Source organism: Thunnus albacares, chromosome 9 (assembly GCF_914725855.1).
Source record: "Thunnus albacares chromosome 9, fThuAlb1.1, whole genome shotgun sequence".
NCBI lineage: Eukaryota > Metazoa > Chordata > Actinopteri > Scombriformes > Scombridae > Thunnus > Thunnus albacares.
Genome location: NC_058114.1, coordinates 16,831,184 through 16,845,997, shown reverse-complemented (window position 1 = coordinate 16,845,997; position 14,814 = coordinate 16,831,184). Strand labels below are relative to the sequence as shown.

Below are 14,814 nucleotides of genomic sequence, written 5' to 3'. Positions count from 1 at the left end.
TAGTTGCCAAGCAACTACTGGAGACTCCAAGAAGTTAGTGCCTGGCCAACAAAATAGTCCGAGTTGTGTTTTATCCTTTAATCTTATTGAACTCAATCAGAGAGCGAGTGAGCGTATTCCTCAAAGTGTTGGACATGTTCACATTTTATCAAGTCTGTCTTAAAAAAACAGTCAGGTGCCCTCATAAATACTGAGTTTTTTTCTTGCCATACTCACTCCTGTTCATAATGCACTTACAGTGTAAGTGAAAGAGGCCAACATCCACAAGCTTCCTTATGTGCATAAATGTATTTAAGTTTATCTGAAGCTAATATGAAGCTACAGCCCTCCAAATTAGTAAACTCAAGTAAATATCTTTCAACGTTTCAGCCTTAAAAGTCCCAGTCCCTTTTTGTTAATATAGCTCAACAGGGAAACACTGTCCGAGGAAACACAAAGAAGGTCAACTAGATATGACTAACTCAGACTGCTGAAGCCACATATAAGCTTCAGATCAACTTTTAAATGCATCTTTGGACAAAATGACTGAATTTTGGTCCCCATCACTTACATTGACAGTGCAATTGAAGGGGATCTTTTACCAGCCAGTACAAAGGAATGATTACAGTGAGGAAAACCTCTTTCACTGTTCATATGGGCATCTGACTTTTTATGACTCATTATCTTTCAATAACTTGACATAACAAGAAGACAGTTTGACCCAATTTTATTAGTTTCCTTTGGAAAACCTATTGCAGACAAAGCATTGCAACAACACATCTCAATCTACAGTGTACATTTACAAAGGGTTGTAAGTAGGAAGGGCAGTTGCAACACGACTGGGTGCCGGACAGTTAAAGCAAAATGTTTTCCGCAACCTAACAAAAATAAACATGAAGCTGGTGCTGGGCGGTGACAGTCTGAGTGAGGAAAGGACTCGATCCCGACGAGTAAAATCTTTACAAAACACAGCGTTTCATTGGAAACAGCTGTGTATTCTACTGTCAGGAAGACAAACGTTTGAACACAAAGGCAACAAAAAGAAAATCAGGATCTTAAAAAAGTACAGCAATGACAGTTTAAAATCATGTCTCATGTTATTCATATTTTAGTCCTTGTTTTATCACATCTTTACAAAAATTATTGGACTGCTTTCCTTTTACTCCCTCCCCCACGTTTCTACAGTTAAGACAACAAACCTTTTTTACTTCGTGTGATCAGGCACAGACATTTTGTGGCCTATATTAAAAATATAAAAGAGAACAGTGGAAAGATAACGCGTCTGGTTCGGGATGTTCTTAATCGCTCATCTCCATGTCTTCCTGATGGTGATCGTCTCCGTTCAGTTTGGACTTTTTGGGGATTTGGCCCTCGGCTCTCTCGATCTCCTCCTGGCCTTTTGGGGACGAGGCAGAGTCAGAGTCACTCTTCCTCTCGTCGTCCTCCTCCTCTCCTTCTTTTTCACTGTCATAACCTTGTTCCTCTTCATCGTAATCCCGTGTCACCTGTTGCAAACAAAAGATGGTTAACGGATGAACAAATAACTGTGGGTTTAATTAAGGATGAGTTACATCCAACTGCATGGACGTTTTTTTTTTAAAAAGACAGAACAAACCTTCACGTCTCCTTTCTCGCTATCAGACTTGCGATCGCGGTCTCGCTCTTTGTCTTTGCTCTTCTTCTTCTTGCTGGTGGAGCGTTCTCTTTCGTCTCTGCTCCGGTCCCTGTCCTCCCTCCTCTCTCTATCTCGGTCCTTCTCGCGCTCCTTGTCCTTCTTTTTCTCCTTCTTGTGGCTGCACACATGAAAAATACATATTATTAGCTTTAATTACGGTACTCCCAACAAACTGTACTACTAATGTTGAATAGACGACGCCTTCCGTGTGACAACTCACCGTCTGGGTGATGGAGACCTGGACAGCTTCCTCCTGGGGGACCGAGATGCACTACGGCTTCGCCTGTGCCTCCTGAGACACAAGATAATAAAATCAAACTCTAATAAAAACACTTAGCTGTTTTCATTTTGTTAAAGGATTGCATTTAAATTGGTCTACTACCATCTGAATCGATTAGCTCTTGTGAATATAGCGGAACATCACATTAACTGAGGGAAGTGCATCTGCTGTGGATCACGTATGTTCCTGCGTTTCATTATTATGACACTCACCGGCTAATGCTTCGAGACCTCCTGGCGCTGCTGTAGCTCTTCGGGGGCGTCTTTGACCTTTTCTTAGACTTTTCCTCCTTTCTCCTGTCCCTGTTCAAGACACAAGCGAGGTCAACAACATCAGGAAACAGCAGCACTACACAGGAAACAGGGGGAGCTGGATGTGCTGGCAGCGGTTGCGTGTGCATGTTTTTGCAAAGCTTTGTATATTCAGAAGGACAGCAGCACCATGGGGGGTTGTAAAAAAAAACAAACAACTATGGGTCTATTTCTGCAGCGTCGGCGAGTCCCCCTTCAAATAAATGAAAATAAAAGTCAGCTATTCTTGTTCTGAGGACAGTAGAGGAGATGCTGACCTAGATCTGCTGCGGCGGCTTCTATCTCGGGAGTGGGACCTCCTCCTTCGTGGGCTCTTGGACCTCCTCCTACTCCTGGAATGGGACCTCCGCCGAGACCTGCTTTTTGATCGCCTGCCAAAATCAAGATATAGCACATTTTTATTCAATTACTGCCAGAAACTGCTTTTAATGTTCATATTTTACATGAAGACAAACATAATTATTTATCTCACATCTGATGTTAATAGCAAAGAGGAAGTTGTTTTTACCTGTGTCTTGAGCGAGATCTGGAGCGCCTGCGTCGTGACCGTGAGCGAGATCGGGAATGTTTGCGCTTGTCGTCTTTCTTATCTGCAAAGACAAATGACATAAAGTTAAATATCTATTGTGTAGAAAAGACTTATTGCTCACTTAATGGAACAAATATTCCACAACTGGCTGAACACAATTCCTCTTACTGTTAATTGAAAGTCTAGAAGTCACCTCACTTAATATAAAATATGTCCTGTTAATGTGAATTTAAACATTAACGTCTCATTTTAATCTATTACAAACCATTAAATAAAAACTATCAACCTACAAACTTTTTAATTTGTTTAAAGAACTCAGTTGTAAACAGTATCTAATACACCAGCAAGACTAAAACTTCCTAACTCATCTTTTCAAAATAACTACGCACATATTTAATGCTTTATTCAAAGCACAGAGAAGTGGTGCTGCTCGTAACTGCAAGATGAACGTCAACAGTCAGAATAAAATAACTGGCGGTGAAGGCAAAGTCCCCAAACTTGATTTCACTGCAGGGGACACAAAGAAACAGAGTACTCACTTCCAGGTTCAATGGCTGCAGAAATGAGCGACTGGGCCTCTCGGACTCTCTTCATGGCCTCTTCAATCTCCTTGTTGGAGGCGTCGGTCTTCAACCCCGGATTCAAGTTGAGTCCGGCCGCTAATGGATTCAATCTGCAAGTGCCATCAATTATTTAGATGTTTCTCAAACCAATAAATAAAACTCTAAGCCCACGGATGAGGTTATGTATAGTTTCTTACTTGGGGTCCATGGACTGCATGAGCTTCAAGAAGTCTGCAGAAAGTGCCTGAAAGAGAGACGAGGAGAATATTATTACCAGAAAGCAATTTGGTTTGAAAATGCTTTTGATAATTAATGCAACTGATCAGGTTCTCACCTGGGGGTTCATGTTAGGTCCAGGCATTCCCATGGCAGCCATCTGCTCCATGTTGGGAGCTCCAAGACCTCCAAATGGTGTTCCTCCCATCTGAAATGTTGAATACAGACACTTAAAAAGGAGCCCTGTGGAGTTTTTTGTGAGCGTGTCCCTGTTTTGTTTGCACATGAATACAGTTGACGTGATACACAGTCCTGCCAATGGTTTCGCACTACTCCAGTGATCTACAGGTGGCTGTGATGAGCCAAGAAATGTGGCAATGTGCCTTAAAGGGCAGTGAAGAAGAAGACTGCAAGCTCGTACACTGGGATGGAAACAATGCAGTATTTAAAATCTTCTTTGCACATGTTTCATGAGGAAGGAAATGCATTTAACACTTGTGAGACCTCAAGGATTCACACAGCGTGTTCTGGGGAACTTGTTTGTTTACAAGGCAACTCCACAGAGGCTCTTTAAGATAAGACTGCAGCGCTTGATGAACAGCACCTGACACAGCACAGCTGACTGACTAATGATTTGTTGTGCTTTTTAAAAAGGCCTTCGGGTGTTTTTATTTGTAGGAGAAATCTTCAGCATGCTAGACTACATTGACAAAAGGCACAGGGCTCTAAATTAGGGCTGCGAGATATAGATGAAAAATCTATCAAGAAAAAATGTTTCATTTCAATACATATAATTATTGATCATTTTTAATTACCTATTTTTAATAAAGACCAGGAGAAAAAAAGGTGAATTTAACTACTTTTTCAAGGCACAAAGGTAATAATTTTATTGCTAACACAACAATGAAATATTCCTCACCGTCTACACTCATTTTCTCACTCAATGCTGTTTCTGTTGTGTCACATGTCGATGGTGCAACCGTGAACATTATCATTCAGTATTTAATAGGCTCCCACACATTATGTTCAGTGCATCCAATTTCACTCTAAAGCTTCATCAGAAAATGTAATGCCCACATATATTGCCTAAGAACAAAGACATTTGCCAAAGAGAGCTAAATAAACATGAAAATATGTAATCCTTCAAGACAAACTTGATGTGAGAACTCACCGACGCCAAAGGATTGGGTGTTGGAAGAAGGCCTCCCCCAGGCATCATTCCTGCCACGGCATTGGCTGGAGCCAGCAGCGACATAGCTTTAGATTCATCAGGAATGACTCCTGGAGAAAAACAGCAGCATTTCAGTACGTGCTGGAAGCAAATGTCGACAACACTCAGACAAGACTTGCAGACAAGCCACCTCAGTCTATCTACTCTGTAGCAAAAACTAATAAAAATCCACTTTTTGTCTTGTCTGTAAATCTTGATCCCTGACTTTTTTTTTTTTTTTTTGTGAAAGTATGATTGTAGGATTAGCAGCTATGAGTTTAAAAGTCACAATACACACTGTGGTCAACACTGCCAAGATTTTATCACCTGTACTTGTTTTTTAAGTCATGAACCAAACGTAAGCAAGCACAGCCGGTTGTCCCGTGGGATGTGCTCTCAACTTTCATTAGATGTTTTATGAACAAGCGACTCGCGCCGGCTGCTTCGCTATAAAGCACACAAAAACATTGAGATACAGAAAACAAGTTCATGATTGGGGTGTAGACAGAAGGGTACATTTCAACATCACTTACCATTACCAATACAAAAACAGAAAAGGTTCAGTCATATTACCTTTTCTGGGCTTTTGGATACTTTGTACAATCCCACCACAAAAAGAAAAAAACTAAACAAAAAAAAAAAAAACTTACTTGGCAACCATATATAGTACTGCTAACCAAATACAGTACTGCTAGGTTTTAGCCAACAATATGCCACTATAAACACTAAACAATGTCAAAGATATACTGAACTAAACAATTATGGGCTATTCCCAGCAAAAGCCGTGATAAATTCATGAAAAATGTGCCCAAAGCTGAAGAAAAACCAAACAGTAAAATCAAAAGGGAAACTCTTATGGAGATGATGATCCATGGTTGTGCAATCTGAAAACAGGCTATTTTTAAATCTGACATTTTCATATATTAAAAAGGAGAGAGAGAGGGAGAGAGAGAGAGAGAGAGACACACACACACGCGCACACACACACACGCACAACAGAAAGGACACTTGAGAAACAGGATAAGGCTGCAGAAGACAAAACTGTTGGTGGCATTTTCAGCAGGGCCTGGTATATAGGGCTGGCTGAACCAGGAAAAAGAACTGTAAAACACAACAACAAAAGAAACACCACTGTTAACGTGAGATTCACTCAACCCTTGCAGAGTCATGTGTGGAGAGGGTCAATTTTTTTAAAAAAGCATTTTTTTACTGCAACATCAAGCAGAGCCTTAGGTCTACTTTTATCTCTCGTGTTAGTGAAAATTTGGGAATACAAATGCACAGTATAAAATACTACAAGGCTTTGGCACATGAAGCAGGTAAAAGCCAAAGACAGTTGTGTGCTTATCAAGATTAATAATCAACTCATATGCTTATTAACTTCCACAAAATCTGCTGAAAATAACTGTAGATGATGGCACACACCTTCAAACCCATTTTTAGCATGCACAGCTGATCAATTCATCTACCTTGCATGCTTTGTGATTGGTTTAGGGATGTCCCGATCAATTTTATTTTGTGCTCCTGGTATGAGCCATTTAATATTAGGAATCTGCCAGCACCAAACCCTGACCCAGTATTTATATTTTCCTTTATAATCACAGTTGCACAGTGCAAACTTAGCCTAACTCAGCCAACATTACTTTTTCAGAAAGTCAATACAGTTTTGATATGTTTGACAGCTGAACAGCTCTGCACTACAAAAACACAGCCAGACCCTTTACTCACAGGTGCTTTCACTTATTTACCTAACCTACCTCTCCTCCAGGCTGTGTGGGCATGGAAGTCTACTTGACGGACATCTTTCTTGCTGTAGGTGCATTAAAACCTATAAAACGTCACTAACAAAGAGGCAAAGGTTGTTTTTTTTAACCTGCTCGCTGATACATGCTGTCAGTGTGAAAACGATAAATTGAAACTACTGGCTGCAACTGATTGATTCAATAGGTTAAAAATAAACAAGGGATCAGGAATTGGTTCAGGCTTGACAATCAATTACAAAATGCATCTATCGGCCTCATTACCAATCCAGCACATCAGCTCGGGGCATCCCTAGTTTGGTGCATGCCTACTGATTGAAATACATTTATTAAAATTAAAAAAAAAAAAAAAAATCCCTTTAACATGTGAGGAATTAAGACTGCCCTGCACCCTCTCCCCCACCCCCTCATTTTGCTTTAAGACTTGTGTGGCTCTTTTTTTTTTTTTTTTTAATAAAAAAGATGCCTTGAATAGAGAGAAAAAAAAAAATAAAGAGTTAATATTTTACTGCGGAACAAGAGAGAGAAGGGGCTTGCGAGCCTGGTGCCATTATTTTTTCTAATCTCCTGATGGCAGTAGAGGATCACTTTCAGCCAGCAAGGAAGGGGCTCTCTGCAAATGACTTGTCCACTATGAAAACCACAACACAAATAACAGAGAGAGAAGTTTACAGCTAGATTGCAAGACATGGACACAAATGTACATTTCCCTTTTACATACCTAGAAATGCCAAGCGCTGAAAAGCTTAGCTAATTTTGCTTGGTCAGAAAAAAACTCACAATGGCTCAGATAGTGTTTTGTAATGCTATTAAATACACCTACACATTGCGATGCATGTTCAGAGATAGCCATGTGAGAGAGACAAGAAAAAAAACAGACACCCACCTTCAGCAAAAGGGACCACAATCAAGGCTCTGTCCACGAAGACGGTGTTCGTCAGGTGTTGGGAAACTCCCACCGACTCAGACTCAAGGAACTTTACAAAACAGACACGTGAAGTCACAGGCAAGGGAGAGTCACTGGAAGAAAATACAGATATGTTGTGCAAAGAATACAAACAAGTACACCCTACATGCCTTCTTCAAACTGTTAGTATGTGTCCCGAGGGACAATTGAGTTAATAATGGATTATAAACCAGTCTCTCCTGCTTGCTCAATGTATCTCCTTAAGATAAAACAACGTCTCCTGATAAGTTCAATGTCTGACCTGTTTTTGATCTTGCCCAACAAGCAGCCTATAACATTTCCTACCTGCATAGTGGCCAGGTCTTATTCGATTGAGGAAAATACAAAAGCAAAAAACAATTATTTCCTAACATAGTCAATGTTTGTGAAAATGTCTGTTTTCATATATGAGCAATCAATATTATACATTTTCCCAAATACTGGACTAATTGTTTAGTCTATGAAATGTAAGAATGAAGTAACAAATGCCCTTCACAACTATCCAGAGTTCAAGTTGACCTCTTCATGTAGCCTGTTATGTCTAACAAGCAGTCCAAAACCCAAATATATGCAAACTTAAGGCTGCAACAATCACTTTAGATTATTCTACAGATAATTGTTTCATTAATTGATTGAGCGATATGGTATGAAATGTCGCTTCTAATAATATCCCAAATTCAACCGTGATGTCTTCAAATTGCTAGTTTTATCTAACCAAACCCTAAAAAACAACAAATATAGTTAATTTACAATGATATAACAAAAAGAGGAGCAGCTAAGCCTCACTTTTGACATGCTGGGATCCAGAGATTAGGGGGCCTTTACACTGATTACTAACCTAAATTATTGATTGTCAAAATTGCAGCCGACTACATTTCTGTCTATTGATTAATCGACTGATAGTTCAGCTCTGTATGATTTACAGTGTCGTAATAACCCTGAAAAGAAGCAAATCCACACACTGGAGAAACTGGAACAAACTATCATTACTAAAAAACATTTCATCAAGGTATTTGACTTATACAATTAAGTTAACCTAATCGTTAATTGAAACAGTTAGTAGTTTTCAGATAATCAACTATTCGACTAACACTAGTTGTTTCAGCACTAGTTACATCCTGTCGTCTGTAGGAGAGAGGGGATTTAAATCTGGGCTAAATCACTCAGACATAACCACACAACAGGATAAAGTGTCCCTCATGTAGCACCATTAAGGGGAGTGACTGCTGCTGCACTCGTAAAGACGCGGGCAAACGTTAGCATTAGCATGCCGAGCCACGAGGCCTGCTCGACCATACAGGCCTCACGAAGAGCCCAGCGTGAGCTTGGCAGGAAAAATGTTTCACTAACATATTGTCCAGAATACTCACTCAGGTGGAAACAGTTTGAGCTCCTCTATGTTTCCGAGGAATCCAAACAGAGTCCTCATTTGCTCGGACGTTGTGCTCGGCGAAACATTTGTCACCTGAATGACGTGCGTGTTGGAATTCATTTTCGCGAGTGCTAATCAAGCTAGCTAGCTTTGTGCTAGCGACGTGCCTGAATTTAAAACAAAAAAGACCGGCTAGGTAACGTTTACGAGGAAAACAACATTAGGCAAATGCAAAAACTAGCATCTTTGTTGTAGAAACCAGGTGGTTAGCTTGTGTAACGGACAAGAAGACAACGGCCGCAAGCAGAGAGCAACAATGCCGCTACCGAAAATGTCGTGACAGTGATGCTGCATTCACGTGTTGTTAGTAAACTCGTACTCGTGAGTTTCACTGGAGCAAAAACAACGCGCCCCATTCAGGGCGGGTTCATTAAAAGATCCCTTCATAATGTAAGTGATGGATGCCAAAATCCACAAGCCTTATTCAGGGCAAAAATGCATTTAAAAGTTTATCTGAAGCTAATATGAAGCTTCAGTAGCCCAATTCTAAAACAAACTCCCCCTCAGTATCAGATCAGCTGAATCAGTGTCATAGTTTAAAAGCTTTTAAAAACCCACCTGTACAGACTGGCATTTGTATAATATTTCATAACGTCTACTCAAATGTGGTTATTTTATATTTTATCTCTCTATGTTTGACTACTTCTTTACTGCATTTTCTGTGTATGTTGTTCCTCTAAATTGTTTGTTTTATTTCTCTATATTCGTTGTCTTTGCACCTATATTTTATGGTACTGTATTTCGTGAAGCACATTGTAACTCTGGTTTTGAAAGGCACTATAGAAATAAAGTTTGTTATTATTATTATTATTATTATTATATTATTATTAAATTAGCTGAATAAAGTAATTATCATTCAACATTACATTCTTTTTAGTGCCAAAGTCCCTCTTTTTGTTACTATACTTGCACTGCAGCTCAACAGGGAAACACTGTCTGAGGAAACACAAAGAGGGAATCTAAAAGGAATCTAAAATGCTAAAAAGACTGTAAATGTGGCAAATATCAACTCGATGTGACTAACACAGACTGCTGAGGCCTCATATAAGCTTCAGATAAACTTTTAAATGCATTTTTGCACAAAATTACTGTATTTTGCCTTGGTGTTGTAGTGCATAACAGTCAAAAATATACACAAAATTAAGTAGTCCTAAATAAGAAATTTTCTGTAAAAAAAAAAAAAAAAAAGTAAGTGAGAAGAGCTGCTACAAGTTTAAATTGAAGAGAATGAGATTAAATGTACAAAGTATTGTCCAGGAGTAAACAATATACAGTGTGCAATTAATAATAATAGTAATAATAGTGATAATACAAGTTGCGTTGATGCAAGGTGCCATGTTAGATCAAAGATCACAGATTTGCAAATATAAAATTATGACTTTCAGTATTTATATGGGCGCACAAGACACAAAAAATGCAAACCTATGCTTTAAGCCATTTAAGTCTTTCTAAGGAATTAAAGAAGAGTTTTAATTCGTTTTCAAAAGGCTGATAATGTTGGAATTTTCGTTCACATGCCAAAATTACAAGCTCATTTATTTTCCAATAGTCCGTAAAGGCATCACGACTCGGAATACGGCTGAACCCAGAGTGGGTGTGGTCAAGGTTGCGTCACAGTATTTTGTTGCTAGGCTTCTAGCTTGCGGCTTCTCCAGAAAATCTCTACACCTGTTTTTTTCTTCTCGAAATAACACAGTCATGCAAACGTCGCGATAGTTTTATAACGACAGCGCTATGCACATATATACATTGGACATTTGTAAACAAACAAATGGTGCTTAGCCTCGCGCTTGGGTCAAACAAACACAGTGTTTAGTGTCGGAGGGCAGCTCGGCCATCCACATCTAGGCGCTAAAGCCGCCGCTTGCTAGCATCCCCGTAGCCAGCGTGTCAACAGGTTGCTGCAGTGTGTATGTTTGTTACTACAAATATTTCGATTATGTGAATTTCATCGTAGTTATCGTACTATCAGTAAAACATACTGCCTCTTAAACTTCAGTAACTCGAGGCAGTCAAATCCCCCAAACAAGCTGTCAAGATGGACCTGCAGAGAGCTACATGACATGACATGACATGACACAAGTAAGTCCTCTTCCTATGAAAACGTGGATTATATTTTCTATGCATGGTATATATTTATGGGCCTTTCTGTGTTTATGGTGCTATATTTATGTGAAGAAAACACTGCATAAATGCAGAGTTCTCGGGAAATGAGTAACTTTAATTGCAAGTATGTTGCAAACAGCACAATTAAGACAGGAAACAACATGATGAAACACTTTCAACCATAACATTGTACTTTTTGGCTAGGCTAAAAACAATACCTAACATATCATTACAAGATTTGATTCGATATTTTTATGGATCTGCATAACACACCAAGCAAAGGAATAACATGTTAAAGCGAGAACACGTGTTTCCAACATGGTCCCAAGATGTTAAATGACATATGTAAAACATGTGACATAGCTACTCCATTAGTCTATGGACAGGAAATTAATCAGCAACTATTTGGATAATTGATTAATCATTTTAGTACATTTTAAAGCAGACACATCTGCTGGTTCCAGATTCTCTAAATGTCAAGATGGGCTGCTTTTCTCTGTTTTATATAATTGTACACTGAATATCTTTGTTTTTGTTTTTTTATTGGGGGTTAGACAAAACAAGACATTTTCACTATTATCTGACATTTTTTGACTAAATGATAATCGATAGTGATACATTGGCCAACGATATTACCAGCTGATATAAAAAAAATGTGTGTTTCATAATGTGTGTGTATATATTCTGCATGTATAAGATTGTCGTCATACATACAAAGAGAGAATTAGCAACATGCACCCTTTCATTTGCAACAATGATTGTGATTTTTAACCCCCAATTAAATAGAGACTAATTCAATTGGCTGTATTTGTTTATACCTGAGATGGGAAGTGCATTTATTCAAAATGTAATGTTATCAAGCTTCAAATCTACCCGTGGATGTCAAACCAGTTTTCAGTTTAAGAAAAAGTAAAAGGAATGTTTTTTACACTTTTACCCAAGGCTTGGACTAAAATGAGTATTATTTCTCTTGCAGGTGTATGTTGGCAACTAATCAAAAGTTACCCTGAACTGGAAGGGCACAAAATGGTGAAAGTTTTCCCATTTACACCTCCATTCTCATGACATGAACAGGAAGATATGGGCATCCTAAGACTGGTAGCCAGAATCATGGGTAGGATCAGTACTTTCAGATCCTATCAGTTTGTGCTGCTCCTGGCTGCTGCACTTGCTGTCGTAGCTTTTTACTACTTTGGCTCAGAGAAGCAGAACTTCTCCAGCACCACCAAGAGGATCAAGCAGACTCAAGCGAGCCACAACAGCAACAGAAATGATGCGGACCTAACCGTGGACACCAGGCTCTCACACCCGCCTGGATCTGAGGAGCAAGAGCGGGACGTAGGAGGAGAGAGTGAAGGTTTTAGCAAAGGGGACAGCGAGGACGTTGAGCAACGCTACCATGCACTCATGATGTTCACCAAGGTGGACAAAAGTCGGAGCCTGCAGGACAAGTTCAGGGTGGCCATGTTGTCGATGGTGAAGCACAGTCACTTCCTGGAGGGAGAGGTGCTGGTGCTTCATTTTGTGAGCGATCAGGCCAGTCAAGAACTGGGAGAGAGGATGCTGCAGGAATTTCTCCTAGACGCAACATTCAAGTATGAGGTAGGCAGTGTGGATACCCAAAAAAATATCTTATATATTTGACTGTATGATGGAAGTTTAGTTTAACAACATTCCCGTTTCTTTGTGTTTAGATCATTTAAATGTCTAGTCTTAGGCTACAGAGAAAAATAGTTAATTTATTGATGATAAGTAAGGACCGAACACAATGAATGTACAACACATTGGTATTAATAGTAAGATTTTTGTAGTGACACACAACCGCAAATATGTCTGTAAGACTATTTGTGATGGTTTATTGTTGTATTTGTCTTGCATTTTTTGGGTGGGCTGATTAAAAACATTCTATATGTGGAAAACTCTGAGGATTATTCACCTACTTTTGGCCTGTTACTCAATTTTCAAGGTCCAAATTTGTCATTACACCAGCACAGTTTTTTCCTTTGTTTTTGAGTGTGGTATACATGTGTATAACATCTTCGAGAGGTAGTTGCAGCTCCAAATTGGTTACATAGAAATGATGATAGATTATAAAAATATTTAGTTTGCTTTTATATTGGATATAACAAACAAATTTAAACATTTCAGTCTTTGCAGTTTCAGGTTCAAACCCATATTAATCAGTGGTTATAGGTGGTCTATAAATTCAACACATGGGGGCAGTGTGGCCCTGCCAAACTAATCCCTGACCAATGGGGATATCCCTCCCCTACTGTGGTCTCTCTGCCCCATAACAAGGATTATGTCCCCTCTCTGTCACACTGGTTCATATAGTGTCATGCCCTGTTTTCCTTCTTTTGTATACTTCACAGAGCACAAGATCACAAATTTGTTCACAAACTAGTTATCCTGCCCCAAATCCTCCTCACCAGCCAGTCTTTTTCTCCCAGGAATATCTCATCATCTATAGCATCTTGTGTGGATGTTACAGCTCTGTATTAGTTTAGGCTGACCCTGTGCCTGCTTGTGGTTAGAGTTTTGCTCAGCTTGGTGTCTTGGCAGTTCTGAGCCAGTGGGTCAGATTTGTTCCTGTTCATTTCACTCTCTGTACTCAGACTTCTGGGAGCACAGCTGAAGTGTGTAATGTGAAGTACTGCGAGACCTGCAGCACTAATATAAAATGGATCCTTTGTGCTACCAGGTGATGGACAGGACCAGACAAGGTCTCTTTCTCAAAGAGACTAAACTGGCACGCAGAGATTATCCCCCACCCAACCCTGTAATGTAATACTCAGCCAACACGAATAATTGCTCTGTGTGCAACAGATGAAGTTAGTCAAGATAAAAAACATATGTGAATATGTGGTCGATAATTAATGGCACTCTATTTTCATTAATGTTTAGCCAGAAGTACATCAAATAAGGTGTAATTTAGCAGCAGAGTGTTGCTATGGAGATACAGTGTAATGGTGTGATATTATAAGTTCATGAGCAGATCAACCTGAGGCTATGGTGCTACTTCTTATTTGTTATGTACTCACAGTGCATTGTAGTTTATATGTACATAGCAGAGCCTGACCAATACTGGAGTTAACAAAATCTGATAATCATGTATTGGCTGATATTTGTTCTTAAAGGGGACGTATCATGCATATCAATATTCTGGGGCTCTACTGGTATGTCTTTGCAAGATTTACAGTTAAAAAAACTCCTTATTTATCTTATACTGGCTCTTTATTAGGGTTTCTCCTAATGACTAAGCTCTCCTGTCAATTAAACAGAAATTTAAATTAAGACTAGTCGACTAGTCTAAAAGTAAGAAAACACTCAGAAATTGTCAAAATTGAGCACCCTAACCCCTAACCCTAACCCTAACAGCAATAATAGGCCTACAGATCAACGTGACGTTTGATTAACAGTTTTACTTTGCTGTTCAACAGCGGCATGCTGTTGGCAATCAGCTTCAAACAGCAGGTGCACACGCACAACATGGTAAGCCTGCTTACTTGACTGTTGAAAGATTTTTGTTCAGCGAAATCAACATGTCATCATGTTCGGCGAAAGGCAAGACCCCTCAGTTGATTTAACAGTAAGTCCAGCAGCTATAAAAAGTCCCAGCTGGCAAAGATGTTGCATGCACACAGAGATTGCATTTTCCTGCACCACCACACGATCTTAGTTAGGTGGGCCAGCCCCAGCTAGTGGTGGGTGGCTGCGTAACCTCTTAGATGCAACAGTTAACTGGCATTGTACATTAGGAAAATATTAATTAGTTTAACCAACTAATATTTCTGGTGCTAAGTAGCA

At 39.4% G+C, this 14,814-nt stretch overlaps 2 protein-coding genes across 3 annotated transcripts in view; one reads left to right on the top strand and one right to left on the bottom strand.

The window, feature by feature from the left end:
• Positions 1-690: 690 nt before the first annotated feature.
• srsf11 (serine and arginine rich splicing factor 11) lies at positions 691-9,204 on the bottom strand. Of its 2 annotated transcripts, XM_044360959.1 has the most exons (12): positions 8,840-9,204; positions 7,410-7,543; positions 4,725-4,834; positions 3,672-3,761; positions 3,535-3,581; positions 3,314-3,447; positions 2,754-2,835; positions 2,503-2,616; positions 2,147-2,236; positions 1,875-1,946; positions 1,595-1,772; positions 691-1,484 (listed from the first exon to the last, which is right to left on the bottom strand). In XM_044360959.1, the coding sequence occupies exons 1-12, from the start codon at positions 8,959-8,961 to the stop codon at positions 1,278-1,280; spliced, it is 1,380 nt and encodes a 459-aa protein (XP_044216894.1). In that variant the 5' UTR covers positions 8,962-9,204; the 3' UTR covers positions 691-1,277. The 2 variants fall into 2 exon arrangements, with proteins under 2 accessions (XP_044216894.1, XP_044216895.1); XM_044360960.1 differs by lacking the exons at positions 7,410-7,543; positions 8,840-9,204 and adding an exon at positions 5,091-5,676.
• Positions 9,205-10,082: 878 nt separating this feature from the next.
• xxylt1 (xyloside xylosyltransferase 1) overlaps positions 10,083-14,814 on the top strand; it is a 33,535-nt gene continuing 28,803 nt past the window's right edge. Inside the window, exons 1-3 of the mRNA XM_044361883.1 lie at positions 10,083-10,811; positions 10,901-10,983; positions 11,984-12,609. Of these exons, the coding sequence (XP_044217818.1) occupies positions 12,088-12,609 (522 nt within the window). The 5' untranslated portion in view covers positions 10,083-10,811; positions 10,901-10,983; positions 11,984-12,087. The remainder of the gene's footprint in view (positions 10,812-10,900; positions 10,984-11,983; positions 12,610-14,814) is intronic.